Source organism: Heterocephalus glaber, unplaced genomic scaffold, assembly GCF_053883595.1.
Source record: "Heterocephalus glaber isolate CG9 unplaced genomic scaffold, H.glaber_assembly_v1.0 deba00001428, whole genome shotgun sequence".
Taxonomy (NCBI): Eukaryota; Metazoa; Chordata; class Mammalia; order Rodentia; family Bathyergidae; genus Heterocephalus; species Heterocephalus glaber.
This window is the reverse complement of record NW_028258293.1, coordinates 13232871-13245552: the sequence shown is the minus strand read 5'-3', so window position 1 is coordinate 13245552 and position 12682 is coordinate 13232871. Positions and strand designations below refer to the sequence as shown.

The following is a 12682-nucleotide window of genomic DNA, read 5'->3' as shown; positions in this document are numbered from 1 at the left end:
ATGGGGATGTGACAAAGTTGATCGACATTCACTTCTAAAATTTTTGCTGGAACCACTGGGAAACAGCACTTTTTCCTGTTGGTTGTCCTGGGGCAGGATGTAAGTTGGAGCGGCTAAGTGTGTCATCACGGAACCGAGAAATGGAGACACATCCCTGGTGTCAAACACCAGAGTCGCCAGTCACTGAAATACTGTGCCTCCTGGGCTTTCCTGTCACACTGTCAATTCAGTTACTTTTAGTTGGGTTCCTATCATTCACAACAGAAACAGCGCTGATCCAGGGCACCAGGACTCACAGTTTTAATTCAAGAATGACAGTGAGAAGGGAAAGGCCTCAGTTGGGTGGGCATCTGTTACCTTAACCAAGAACGCACCACAGAAATGCTATCACCCTTGCTATGGATTGAACTGTTCCCCCCAAATTCATAGTCTCATTCCTATACTTCAGTGTGGCTGTATTTAGACCAGGGCCTGTGAGGAGGCAAAGCTCAATGAGGTCACTGCCTGGTGCCCTTAATGAGGAGAGGGGAGGAGAGAGAACAGGGGAGGGGAGAAAAGGATGGAGGAGAGGGAGGGAGAGAAGAGAGGGGGAGAATATGAATGAATATCAGGACACAGAGGAAAGGTCACAGAAGGACAACTGAGAAGGTGGCTCAGGAAAAAACCAACCAGCCAACACCCTGACCTTGGACTTCAGCCTCCTGAACTGTGAGAAGTTTGTTTCTGCTGTGAAAGCACCCAGTCTGTGGCACTGTGGTGACAGCCCGAGCTGACTAACACAGCCCTCATTTCACACATCAGGAAACACGCTTTTCCCGTGCTCAACGCCATCTTCCTGGCGTCAGAGCCAAGCTGGCTCCCTGTACCCACAGGCCACCGCAGCCTCAGCGACAGAGCTGGGCCTCCCGTAGGAAATAATCGATCTCTTTATTTACAAGTGATTTACAGTTAGAAAAACCAGGCAAGGTGGGGCAGGGTGCAGGTAGAGGAGATGGCACTTGGGCGCTGGCAGGTCACTTGTCTGCTCGGACAAAGGAGGCGAAGACGCTGTCCTTCCGGCTGAGCAGGTTCTCTGGCTTGTCCAGCTCTAGGATGGCGCCCCGCTTCAGGACCATCACCATGTCTGCGCTGAGGATGGTGTGCACACGATGCTGGGGGCAGGAGGGGCTGGTCAGGGCAGGCAGAGAGGGGCAGGGCAGCTGGCGTCCCATCTCTAAGGTGACTGTCCCTGCCTGGGGTGGCTGTGACCAAGGCCTCCACCCACTGTGACCACCCTTCTGCCTCCAAGTCTCAGCTCTGCCCTGCCTCCAGACTTCAGGACTCAAGAGACCACAGTCCCCAAGCCCCCATCCCCCACTCCCTATGGAGAAGTAACCCCAGCCTAGCTCATGGGGCCTTGGCACAGGGGTGACCTTGGTACCGGGAGGAACCCAGGATCCTTTCTTGATGACAGCCCCAGGAAGCCACCCCCTCCCTGGGTGATCCCTGCACACCATCAGTGTGCCGCTTACCGCAATGGTGACCACAGTGCGGTCTGCGAAGGCTGTCATCACCACCTTCTGGAGGATGTTCTCCTGTCAGGTAGAGGCAGCAGCTGTCGGCCCACTCACCCCCTGGATGGGGTCTGGCCTGGCTCTGGGGCCCTGGGATTGTGGCCCCATGCCCATCTGACTCCAATCCTAGACCTACCTCCACTTCTCTCTGGCCCTGGTCCCCTAGGACTGTGAGGAGCAGCATTCAGGGGCTGGCCCCAGCCTGGCAGGGGCTCAGCTCTGTGCATGCACGTGTGCTACTCTTTCGTGGTGGAGGGCGGGGTGAAGTCTGCGTGTGTGTGTGGAGTCATGGTCCCCCAGCCCTGATGCTGAAGGCAACCGCGGGACGACTTTATGCAAACTCTTCCCTAACACCCTACTAAAAGCGCTCTGTGGATATGCCCAGGACCAACCGTGGCCATGTCGATGGAAGCTGTGGCCTCGTCCATGATGAAGATGCTGGTCTTTCTCACAAAGGCCCGAGCCAGGCAGAAGAGCTGCCTCTGGCCCTGGCTGAAGTTCTCCCCGCCCTCTGTGATGATGGCGTCTGAAAAGAGCCCCAGGAGGGTGCAGGGCGGAGTTAATCCTTCGAAGGAGAGGGGAGCACCCGGGAGGCTGTCGGGACACGTGTGTACAGGGTGGACGTGTGGATGTGCATCAGTGAGTGCAAGTGTGTGCAGGGCTGATACACATGACACAGTGACACACGCAGTTGGCAGGGACTGCAGTGAAAGGCACCCCCTCTCTCAGTGCTGTGCGAGGCCTGACCCTGGGCAGTCACTCAAGAGAGTAAATGCACGCATGTGTGTACAGTGTGTGCCACACAAGTAGGGGCTTGGTGAGGGTGATCCACTGAAGCCTGAGTGTGGCCACCGGACACTGCTGTAGGACCCATGACACACCAAAATTGTGTTGACCCCTGGAGGGACCTGCGTCTGAGACTCCCCTCTCTGTCCTGTCCTCCCGCAGGGCAGGTGGATGGGGCAGGGAAGAGCTGAGGATACCACTGTGGTAGGGGGGACTTTCAATCTCTGTCTCACAGTGACCCCAGCTGTCCTTGTCCCTTGCAGGAGGAGGGCAGACCCTGAACTGACCTGTCATGTGACCTGAGCCAAGTCAGGGACTCTCAGTGCCAACTCAGAGCACGCCTGAGACCTGGTGGCGAGTGAGGCTTCCTCTCCCTCCCCTTCGAGGGTCCTGTAGGGCTTAGCCACCCCCTGCTCAGCTGGCAGCAATTACCGAGGCCTCCGGGCAGAGCCTTCACCACCAGCTTCAGCTGGGCGATCTCCAGGGCCTCCCACAGTGTGCTGTCCGAGCACTTCTTCTCTGGGTCCAGGTTAAACCTGGAGGGTGACACAAGTCCCATCGGGAGGGGAGTAGAGTCCTGCTCCATCCCCAGTGACCTGCAGCGGGCCATGCTGGTCAAGGGTAGTGAGCAGGAGCTGGGTAACTTGGGGGGCCTGGCTGGGTGGGGAGCACCAGGGCGGTGACAGTAGGTGGAAGATAGCATTTGGGAGTGGGGTAGGGGAGCCCCTAGTGCCTGCCTAGGCCTAGTGGGAAGAAAGGTGATGCTTTTCTACAGACTGATCTCCCTTCTTCCTCCTCTTTGGAGCTGGGCCACCCTGGGGCTGGGATGGGCCTGGGGTGGACAGGCTCACCGGATGGTGCCACTGAAGAGGACAGGGTCCTGCAGGATGATGGACAGGCGCGAGCGCAGGGTGTGCAGTGGCAGTCTGGCGATGTCAATGCCATCGATGATGATGCGGCCTGTGTGGAGAGGACGTCACGGGAGGCACAACGCCAGGGCTGCTGGGGGTGCAGGGGATGAGTGCAGCCTGGGACCCGGTCCCGGGAGGGTGGAGGAAGGCAGTGACTGCTAGGCTCCTGTGACATCTGGGCGCAGGTCAGGGCTGAGGGCCCATGACAGGCTGTGGGTACACGAATGGGCAGCCGACACACAACTCACCCTCGAACATGTCCACCATGCGGAAGAAGGCCAGGGAAAAGGAGGACTTCCCGCTGCCCGTGCGGCCGCAGATCCCGATCTGGAATTGAGAAGCAGGCACCCTGCTGTGGCCCTGGGGCCACCGGGAGGGGCCTCTAGTGCTGCCTCTAGGGTTGCGTGCGGGCCACAGCTTCTTCTCTTGCCCAGCTGCTCTTTGGTCATGGGTCTGGGATTATTTCTTGTCCTGGGTCCAGAGGGGGCTCATGTGGGGGCCAAGAGCCATGAACTAAACCAGACATGCAAGCTTATATATCACATGGTTTTCCTTATAGGAGAAACCCAAAGCATACATAAATTAAAGAGCAAAATAAAAGAGAGATAATAAGATATAGGCAAATAGAACTGTGGTAAAGGGAAGGAAAAGGAGACAGGGGAGAATGGGAAGGGGATAAAGAAGAGTTAAGATGTGTCAGGTACATGTATCAACTGCCCACGGTGAAAGTGCAGAGTGCAGACATCAATATCCCGGGGCTTGGGGTGAGTCTGGTGTGGCTGGTACGTGGCTGCAGGACGGGTGGGGCCCTGGTGTGTCCCTGTGTGCATGGGGGTGGCGAGAGGACGTGGGGGTGCCTGGCTGTGCTGTGCGGGGCTGGGTCTGAGCCCCTGCCTTAAACGGGAACCATCTCGGATCCTGCTGCTTCCTGGCCATTGGGTCCCAGCAGAATTTACAATACGGGACCAGTTCGGGGACAGGGATACTGATGTAAAAGGCAGTGAGGCGGGGTCAGGTGAGTGGAGACAGATGGAGGGGCAGGGGTGCACCCGAAGGTGGCAGCTAGTGGGACGGACAGACAGACAGAGACAAAGGGGTCAATGGAGATGGGGAGAGGGGACAGCTGGGTCAGAGGGTGACAGGAGCCCCCACTTGAGGACAAGGGCAGCCCCCGCTCTGAAGCTCGGGGCAGTGTCCCAGGGAGCGTCCCTGGTGCTCTGGAGGGAGGGGAGCCTGACAAAGCCCCTCTGAGCCAGGGAGACCAGGTTGTCCATCTCTGGTGGCCGAGTGAGGAGGCAGGGTCCGAGGAGGGGAGAGCAGCAGGGGAGGTGAGGGGAGGGAAGGAGAGGTCAGCCTTGTCCTTGGGATGTAGGGGGCCAGGAGCCTGGGGTCTGAATGCACGGAGGCCACAGGTAATGCTGTGAGCCTCCCTCCCCGGGCCCCGGGCCTCCGCCTGACCTTCTGTCCCGGCGAGATGAGGGCGTTGACGTGTTTGAGCACTGGCTTCAGGGAGCTGTCGTAGCGCACGCTCAGGTTCTGGATCTGGATCTTCCCTTGGTCTGGCCAGTTCTTAGGGATCAGTGATGGGGCTGGGGGCCAGGCTGTGTCAGGCACCAGGGTGGGCCACAGAGCACATCCAGGGGCCCCCCATCCCAGCCGGCCCCTGCCCCGCACACCCCTCCCTCGGGGCCCTCACCCAGCAGCCCCTCGTAGCTCTCTGCCTCGGTCTTCAGAAGCCCGTGGATGCGCTTCACGGCGCCCAGCTGGATCTCCATGTCCGCCAGGTTCCTCACCATCCAGTTGAGGTAGTTAGAGATCTGCAGGGAGCGAGCCAGTGACACTCAGTGAGCACTTAGTTCTGTCCTCGGCCACCAGGGTGGCTCTCTTTAGGGCTGAAGAGGACCCCAGGGGCTCCCAGATGTCTTCTGTCACTGCTGGCAAGAGTGGCCTTCCCTGAAAGCCTGGAGAGGGTCACAGTGATGTGGCCCAAGTCTGGGCCCGGGCCAGGGTCCTGCCCGTCAGCCTTCTTGCCCATGTGGTAAGCCCTCGCTGGGGACATCTCATGTCTTGGGTGGGGAAGGACCCTGGGTGCCCCGAGTGCTGCTATCTGGCCCCTCCCTGCCCCATGCAGCTGCCACTCACCATGAGGGCATAGGTGAGGCCCAGGCCCACCAGGCCGGCTGAGAGCTCCCTGTGCAGGGAGTTGGAGATGGAGGTGGCAGCCGCAATGAGCACCACACAGGCGCCGATGTACTCCTGTGCAGGGGGGGACAGCAGCTGGCCTGGGGCCTCAGAGTTGGAGGCACAGGTGCCCCTTCCCGCCTCATCCTGTCCAGCCCCACCCCAGCCCCACCCCCTACGCCATCAGACGTAGGAGCTAACGTGTGCCTCCAAGCTCATGCGGCTCACCACCTGGACACATGCACACAGCTGTTCACGCTCTGGGCACACCCTTCAGAACCACAGCCCCAGGCGGTGACTCGGGGAAGGGGCACAGCTTAGACACGTGAGGACGTCGGAGAGAGGACAGCAGAAGGCTCAGTGTCGCACAGTCCTGCATCCCATCCTCTCTTCCTGTCCCCTGGTCAGACCCTTGCTCCGGACCACATGCCTATGGGAACCCTTGTCCTGGGACCCGGGAGGGCGGGTGCCACTTGCCATGCGGACTTCCAGCCATCTGTTGGCTGCTGTGAGGAAGAGGGAGGCGATGTTGTTGGAGTCGGTGTATTCAAGGAGCTTCTGCTGGAAGCGGGCCTCGTATCTGGAGGGAGGATGAGGAGCACCGGGGGTCAGGTGGCTCCCGGGACTCCCCAGCCCCAGACGTGCCATCTCTGTCCCCTTGCTGGGATGTCCTCCTTCCTACCTATGCTGACCTGCGGAGTCCCCTCCCTCGGACTCTTGATTTTACCCCATGCCCTGCTCTTTCCTCCACGTCTTCCCCGTTACCGTGAGAGACACCCACATCCACCTGTTTCTGAGGCCAGAGACCCAGGAATCAGCTGCATTCACAGCCGATCCCTCCGCAAGTCCTCTCAAGGCTTCCTTCCAAATAGTCCTGCCTCTGTGCACCTCTCCCCTGCTTCGTGCCCACCGGACTGTGTCAGCTCCCTAATTAATACCCCGCAGGCCCCTCTCCACCCAGCACCCTCTTTCCAAATCACAAGCGCTCTCTGCGGACCATACCAATGGCCTCCCATTGCTCCTAGGATAAAGAAGCACCTCCTTGTCAGAGGCCCAAGGGGGCTGGCACCTGCTGACCTCACTCTTGCCACAAACTCCCTCCCTCACTATGCTGCAGGCACTCTAGCCTTTTCAAAGTTTCACAACAATACCAAGTTCTTTCATACCCCAGGGCCTTTGCTCATGCTCTTTCCACCAGTTGGCATGCTTTCTCCCTTGTTCTTCTTGATTCCTCCTCAACTTTCACTCCTTACCTTAACCAGTCCCTCCTTGGAGAGACCTTTCCTGGCCACTCCCTTACTTAAAGTAGCCCCCTTCTATCTCTGCAAGCAGTTAGCTTCACGATGGCTGCTTGTACAGTCATTCCTCTAGTTGCTTATGATCTTTCTTCCTCCCCAGACTGGAAAATCCATGAGGATGGAGATCAGGTCTGTTTTGTTCCCAGCCTCTGGCACTCTAATTAAATATTTGCTAAACATATGAGTGGAATATCCCCAGCCTCTCTCTGCACTAGGGACTCTGTGTCAGGACCACAGCTCAGTTTCCTCATCGGTAAAAGGGGGACGGTAACGGCACCTAAGTGGGCTAAAACAACTTCTGGGCTCTCTGAAAACTACTGTGAGGAAGCAGGGCCTCCTGGGAAAGTCCAGAAGGTCAGGCGGCTGGGGTCGCAGCCTGTGTGAGCAGACGGCTTCCTGGCCTCTCTGGCCCTCAATTTGCTAACTGTGGAACGTGGCTTCTCACACCTAAGTCAGGAGGCTTTTCTGAGGAGTAAATGCCCTCACGCACACACAGCACTCAGGGCTTGGTGCCTGGCGAGTGCTCGATCAGGAAACCCTAGTTAACTCCCAACAGGGCAAGTGCTGGGCGAAAGCCAATAATTAGACTTTTGGGGCTGATTGAAAAGTCTTTCATTTGGATCTGGGAGTCATTCACCGTGTCAGTGCAGGGCGTGGGTGGCTTTGTGGCAGCACTCGCTCTGGCTGACCACGTGAGTGGCCTAGGCCCCGAGCTTGGCCTGAGGCTGGTGACAGGGTGCTGGGATCACTCACAGGAGGCCTGGCCCACTTTAGGAGAGTCACAGTTTCTCTGCCACAGTCCTAGCCCGAAGGCCTCTGGACACCAAGCCTAAGAGGAATATCGCCAAAACTTAGGACAGAGGCTCAGCCCAGGGGCGTGAGGGACCCAGAAGCCGCAGGAGCTGGGGACTTTCAGGTGCCAGCCTCCGAGGCTTCAGTGTGGAAGACAGCACAGCCCTGCTCTGCTTTGCACAGAGTCCTAAGAGGGGTCTCCCCACTGGTCCCACTGTCCCCAGGAAGTCAGGGCAGACGCTGGACTTCAGGGTCAGGGAGGAGATGCAAGTGACTCCGGACCCCTGGCTGATCCTTGAGCCCTGGGGTTACTCCTGGACACAGGGCTTGGTGTCACAAGGTCATTATCACAGCCCATGCAGCTGTGCCACTCTAAAAATAACCTATTATCACTCTCTGGGTGAGGATTAAAGACCAGAACCCAAATATCTGGCCCAGCTGGGCTGGCGGGAGGAAAGATGCCCTCTGTAGGTCTGGCCGAGACTTGGTTGGGGGAGCAACAGGCGTTCCCACTCCCCCAACCAAGCACGTCTCAGCTGCTCCTGTCCAGCACACCTCAGAGGGTGACAGGGGCACAGCAGCTTTCTGGAAATTCCTCAGCCTGGTGAACTCTTACCCATCCTTTGACTCCTAGCTCCTGTAACTTGTCCTCTGTGAAGCTTTCCTTGACTGCCTCCTTTCTATTCTCCCAAAGTCCACGGCCCCCTTCTAGCAGAGCACCTGTCACAAGGATCTGTCCTGGCTACTCAAAGTCAGGACTGTAAATGCCTCCAGGCCAGGGGCTTGTTTGACTCATCGTTTTAGTGTCTGGCATGAGACTTAGCACATGTGCTCAGTACGTGTTTGTTGAATGAATAAGCAGGTTCAAGTCTGGGCTTTGGGGACCTCACACATAGAGACTGTTTCCTGATTTGTGCAGTGGAGACAATCATCTCAAGGCACCTAGGGTGGGAGTGCAGGTAAAAGAGTGACAGGGACAGTACTTGGCACAGTGTTTGGTGACAGGAGGTTTTCAGCAACTGAGGGCCTCAGGGCTGGCCTAGGATCTAAGGGCCTTTCTAGCATTGACACTCAAGATTGTCCCTGCCTTGCTCATTTTCATGTTCTGCTTGGTTCACAGAGGCCCTGGGCTTGTCTGCAGGGCTGGAATTTTCTTCTTGGGATCACAAAGCTGGAGCCACCTGGCCTGTCACCTCTGGGGGACAGCCCTGTCACAGTCCTGTTACCTTGGGCCCCGAGGAGGGTTCAGAGAGGTGTGCACAAGTCTTCTGAAGTGGGAGCCTTTGAACGGAATCTCATGGTCTGTGACCCTGTCCCAACCCCTCCGCTCCTACCTTGTAGGTATCTGGCCTCGTACCTGAAGGCCCGGATGGTGGTGAGGCCCTCCACAGTTTCAGCAAAGTGTGAGAGCAGCGGCAGCTGCGTAGTGTCATCCAGCTGCTGCAGGTCCCTGTGCCGGGGGGCGGGGGGGGGGGCAGAGCAGAAGAGTTAGGGTGGCTGGTTGGCTCAGCCTGGGTATGAATCCTAGCACCTCTCTGCCCTCAGGTTCTCACCTGCAGAGAGAGGACAATGGTACCTTCCCTCCACACTGCTGTGGGCCCTGAACGAGGCTATTTATGTGAAATGTTTAAACAGAGCCTGCTGGGCACAGTTCCTGCCATCCTGGGTCTGGGTGTCCATGCCCCTGCTGCACAACCTGGCACTGAGGTTAGACAGGGCAAGCAGTGCTGGTTCCCTCTTCCAAGTGGACCCCCTGAAGCCGAGACTGCTGGGAAAAGAAATGGGAAAGCTGGACTCAAAGCTCTCAACTCTTTTCCCAAGGCCACAGTAGGCTTCAGCACATCGCAGACAAAGACCTAGGAGCTCCTGGGGGTCGGGCAGAGGTTTCCACGGCAGCAGATTGGCCTCCTGCCCCCTGGCTGCACCGTGACAGCACCTCTGCTCGAGGCAGGCTGGGATGGAGTGCAGGAAGCAGCTGTCCTGGACACGCTGCCTCTAGGGCCAGAGTGGGGACCAGAGGGAGGGGAGAACACTTCTTCTCTGGCAGGAGAAATGAACTTTGTAGAACAGCTTGTATTACAAAGAGTTTGGAAAGCTGCTGTGCTTTTGTTCCTATCAATGCACTGTGTTCCTCGTGGGCGCCAGGGACCTCTGGGCCATCAAACAAAAAGGCATTTATACAAACGTTGATCCTTTTGGACAGGTCACTGTGATCAAAATGCATCTAAATTCTATTATTATTATTGCTGATCAATATTTTTTTAATGGGGCCACCTAGGGTATTTATTTTTCAAACTTCTGTTTTTTTCTTGTTTACAGTCTTTTTTATTAGTGCACATCAATTATACAGAATAATGGGTTTCACTGTGATATTTTCATACATGCATTTAATCTCCTCTGTTCATAGCCACCCCCTCCTTCGATCCCCTTCTGTAATAATCCCCCTTCTATTCAGTTGTCCTTTATTTTTTCTAGATTCCAAATATGAGAGAAACTGCTCAGTATTTCGACTCTAGTATCCAATCAATCGTGTGCACCCGGGGAAAGTAACCTTAACCTTTCTGACTACAACTTGCAGCAAGAAATGTATTTTATATCACAAATCAGTATACCACCCTTAAGGGCCAAAACAGAGGCTTCATTAAGCAAAGCTTGCTGTTACTATATGAATACAGTCTGGTATTTTCACTGTTTTAAAACATCCATTGTAATCCCTGTTGATTTCACAATCAAAGGATGGTTGTAATTGGTGGTGTGAGGTAGTGGTCTAGGTCTTCAAGACTTTCCCTGTAATTCTTTGAATCTATGAGTTTAACAGAATCACTCCCAGAAAAAACTTCCTAGAGAACACTTAGAAATTTCTGGGTAAGAAAGAGTCCCATGTGAAGCTGAGGGAGCAAGATGGTAAGTTCTAGCCCAGCCCGGGCAACTTAGAAAGACCCAAAAGTCTCAAAAGAGGGCTGGGGATGTTGTTCAGTGCAAAGGTCTTGAGTTCAACCCCTAGTTTAAAAAAGAAAGAGAGAGGGGCCGGGGATTTAGCTCAGTGGTTTCACTGCCTGCTGTGCAAGCGCAAGGACCTGAGTTCAATCCCCAGAACCAAAAAAGAAGAGAGGGAGAGAGAGAGAGAGAGAGAGAGAGAGAGACAGAGACAGACAGAGACAGACAGAGACAGACAGGAGAGAGAGAGACAGACAGAGACAGACAAAGAGAGAGAGAGAGAGGTGTGCATGTGTGCATGGCTGGGAGGTGCAACAGATAACGCCGCTTGTATCAGGTGCTATCTGGTTTTATACATCAGCCGTCAGCCTGGCTGCTGGAATTATTCAACCCTTATGGGAAGCATTTTGGAAAAATAAATGAAGGGCATAAACATGTCCACACACCCTGACCTAGCAATTCCTTTCCTGAACGTATCTCCCAAGGAAATAATTCAGATATTAACTGCACTGTGTGCCTGTGTGTCACGTAACAGATGGCTACGTTAGGGCAGCGGAATATGGCTATGGACAGTTCCTTTATTTCTAGTTACTTCTTTTTTCCATTTGGGGGAAACACGACCACATTATTATGACAATGAATCTAGTAAATTTACCCAAATGCCCATTGCAAGACCCCCTCCTCCACCCCCAAGGCTGCAGATGCTGCTATCACCTGGATGCCACCCGGAAGTACTTCTGGATGAAGTAGCACGCGATGGCCAGGGGCAAGAGGGCCACAAGGAACACAGGTGTGACATAGGAGATGACGGCCAGGGCTGAGACGCAGAGCAGGGTGGAGCGGCTCAGGCATTCCAGCGTGGATGGGATGTGCTGAGAGAAGAGAGGGGAGAGGGGACAGCCAGGTGCAGTTTCCTGTGAGACTGTGTTCAGAGTGTCACCTGCCGCAATATTTCGCTCTCGTGCTTTATCACAGGCAGGTAAATTGTCAGCCCAGCTACAGTATTAGCTCCCAAAAGCCAGGATGAGATGTTTGTTTTCTCACTACCTAGTACGATGGTAAATAAAAAAAGGCAGGCTGAACCCAAATGAATATTGTCCAAGTAATCAGCCACTTTGATTCAGAGTATACTGGGATGTTTCTAGAATGGGCTTTGAGGTCCTGGATGGAAAGTAGAGGGATCTGGTGGTCCCAATGTGCCCTTGGACATATTGTAAACAGATCAGGGATGCTGGGCGCCTCTCACAGGGCATCGATCATGTGATCTGGGGGGGAACCTGGTATCAAATAGGCAAAGCTCCCAGGGGACTGGTCTCTCTCTGGACCAGGGGAAATGTGGCCCAGGCCTCTGTACCTGGTCAATGGTGTTACAGTCAGATGAAAATCTGTTCAGGATGCTCCCAAGGGGCGTGGTCTCAAAAAACCTAAGAGGCAAGAGGAAAACAGTTACCCATTCATTAGTGATTCACTTCCTGCTTACTGAAAGAGGGCAGTTATTTAAGTGTCTCTGGAGCCATCCGTGGGCCTGGCTTCCTGGGAGTTTTTGGTTTTGCAGACTTCTCTCTTGCCTGTGGCTCCTGATTAGCCTCTCTTGGAGGCCCATCTGTGACCACGCTACCTTCTTAGTCCCTCCTCCCCCTGGCTAACTTGGCAGCTGTCCTCCCGGGACACAGAGTCCTCTCCAGAGGACACCCTGCCAAGGAGCAGGGCCCTGGGGACAGCCTGTCAGCTGGCTAACCCCACGAGGCCACTCTGGGTGTCAGTGCTCTGGTGGTGACCTTGAGTTGGGCCCAGTTCCAGCGAGAGAATTCCATTACCACAGATCGGGAGAAAAGAGAGGGTTAAGTCAACCTGGAGGCTGTATCTGTGGGCCAGAGAGACATCATGAGGCTAAAGGGTAGCCAGTGTGGCCAGGTGGCATCCACAAGGGGCCCGGTAACCTGCTGGCCTGATGTGGTTGCACACTGAGTTGGCCAATCAGGCCTTGACAACATTAAACCTCTTCCAGACCAGGCACCTGCAGGGTCCTTATCCATTCTGAACGGGGACCGGAGCAGCACCCCTAAGCTCAGACCAGGCTGGGAGAGGGGGTTGAGGTGGGACAGGAGGGAGGAACTAGTGGGTGGAGATGGCAGATGACAGCACTGAGGGAAGGGGACTGATGCTGACCCATTTGGAGGTGACATTCAGTTGGAGGGCTGAGGTGACAAGTGGATGAACTAAC

General features: G+C 55.5%; 1 protein-coding gene across 6 annotated transcripts in view; it reads right to left on the bottom strand.

The window, feature by feature from the left end:
* Positions 1 to 908: 908 nt before the first annotated feature.
* Positions 909 to 12682, bottom strand: part of Abcc8 (ATP binding cassette subfamily C member 8) — a 73707-nt gene continuing 61933 nt past the window's right edge. For 5 of the 6 annotated variants that reach the window (XM_004851505.3, XM_004851503.4, XM_013074648.3 and 2 more), the window contains 13 exons: positions 11813 to 11882; positions 11173 to 11330; positions 8879 to 8971; positions 5909 to 6011; positions 5393 to 5506; positions 4947 to 5067; positions 4709 to 4839; positions 3499 to 3577; positions 3191 to 3299; positions 2772 to 2875; positions 1946 to 2079; positions 1512 to 1574; positions 909 to 1151 (listed from right to left, as the gene is read on the bottom strand). In XM_004851505.3, the coding sequence (XP_004851562.1) occupies positions 1014 to 1151; positions 1512 to 1574; positions 1946 to 2079; positions 2772 to 2875; positions 3191 to 3299; positions 3499 to 3577; positions 4709 to 4839; positions 4947 to 5067; positions 5393 to 5506; positions 5909 to 6011; positions 8879 to 8971; positions 11173 to 11330; positions 11813 to 11882 (1417 nt within the window). In that variant the 3' untranslated portion in view covers positions 909 to 1013. The remainder of the gene's footprint in view (positions 1152 to 1511; positions 1575 to 1945; positions 2080 to 2771; positions 2876 to 3190; positions 3300 to 3498; positions 3578 to 4708; positions 4840 to 4946; positions 5068 to 5392; positions 5507 to 5908; positions 6012 to 8878; positions 8972 to 11172; positions 11331 to 11812; positions 11883 to 12682) is intronic. The other variant, XM_021263864.2, reaches the window with a different exon arrangement.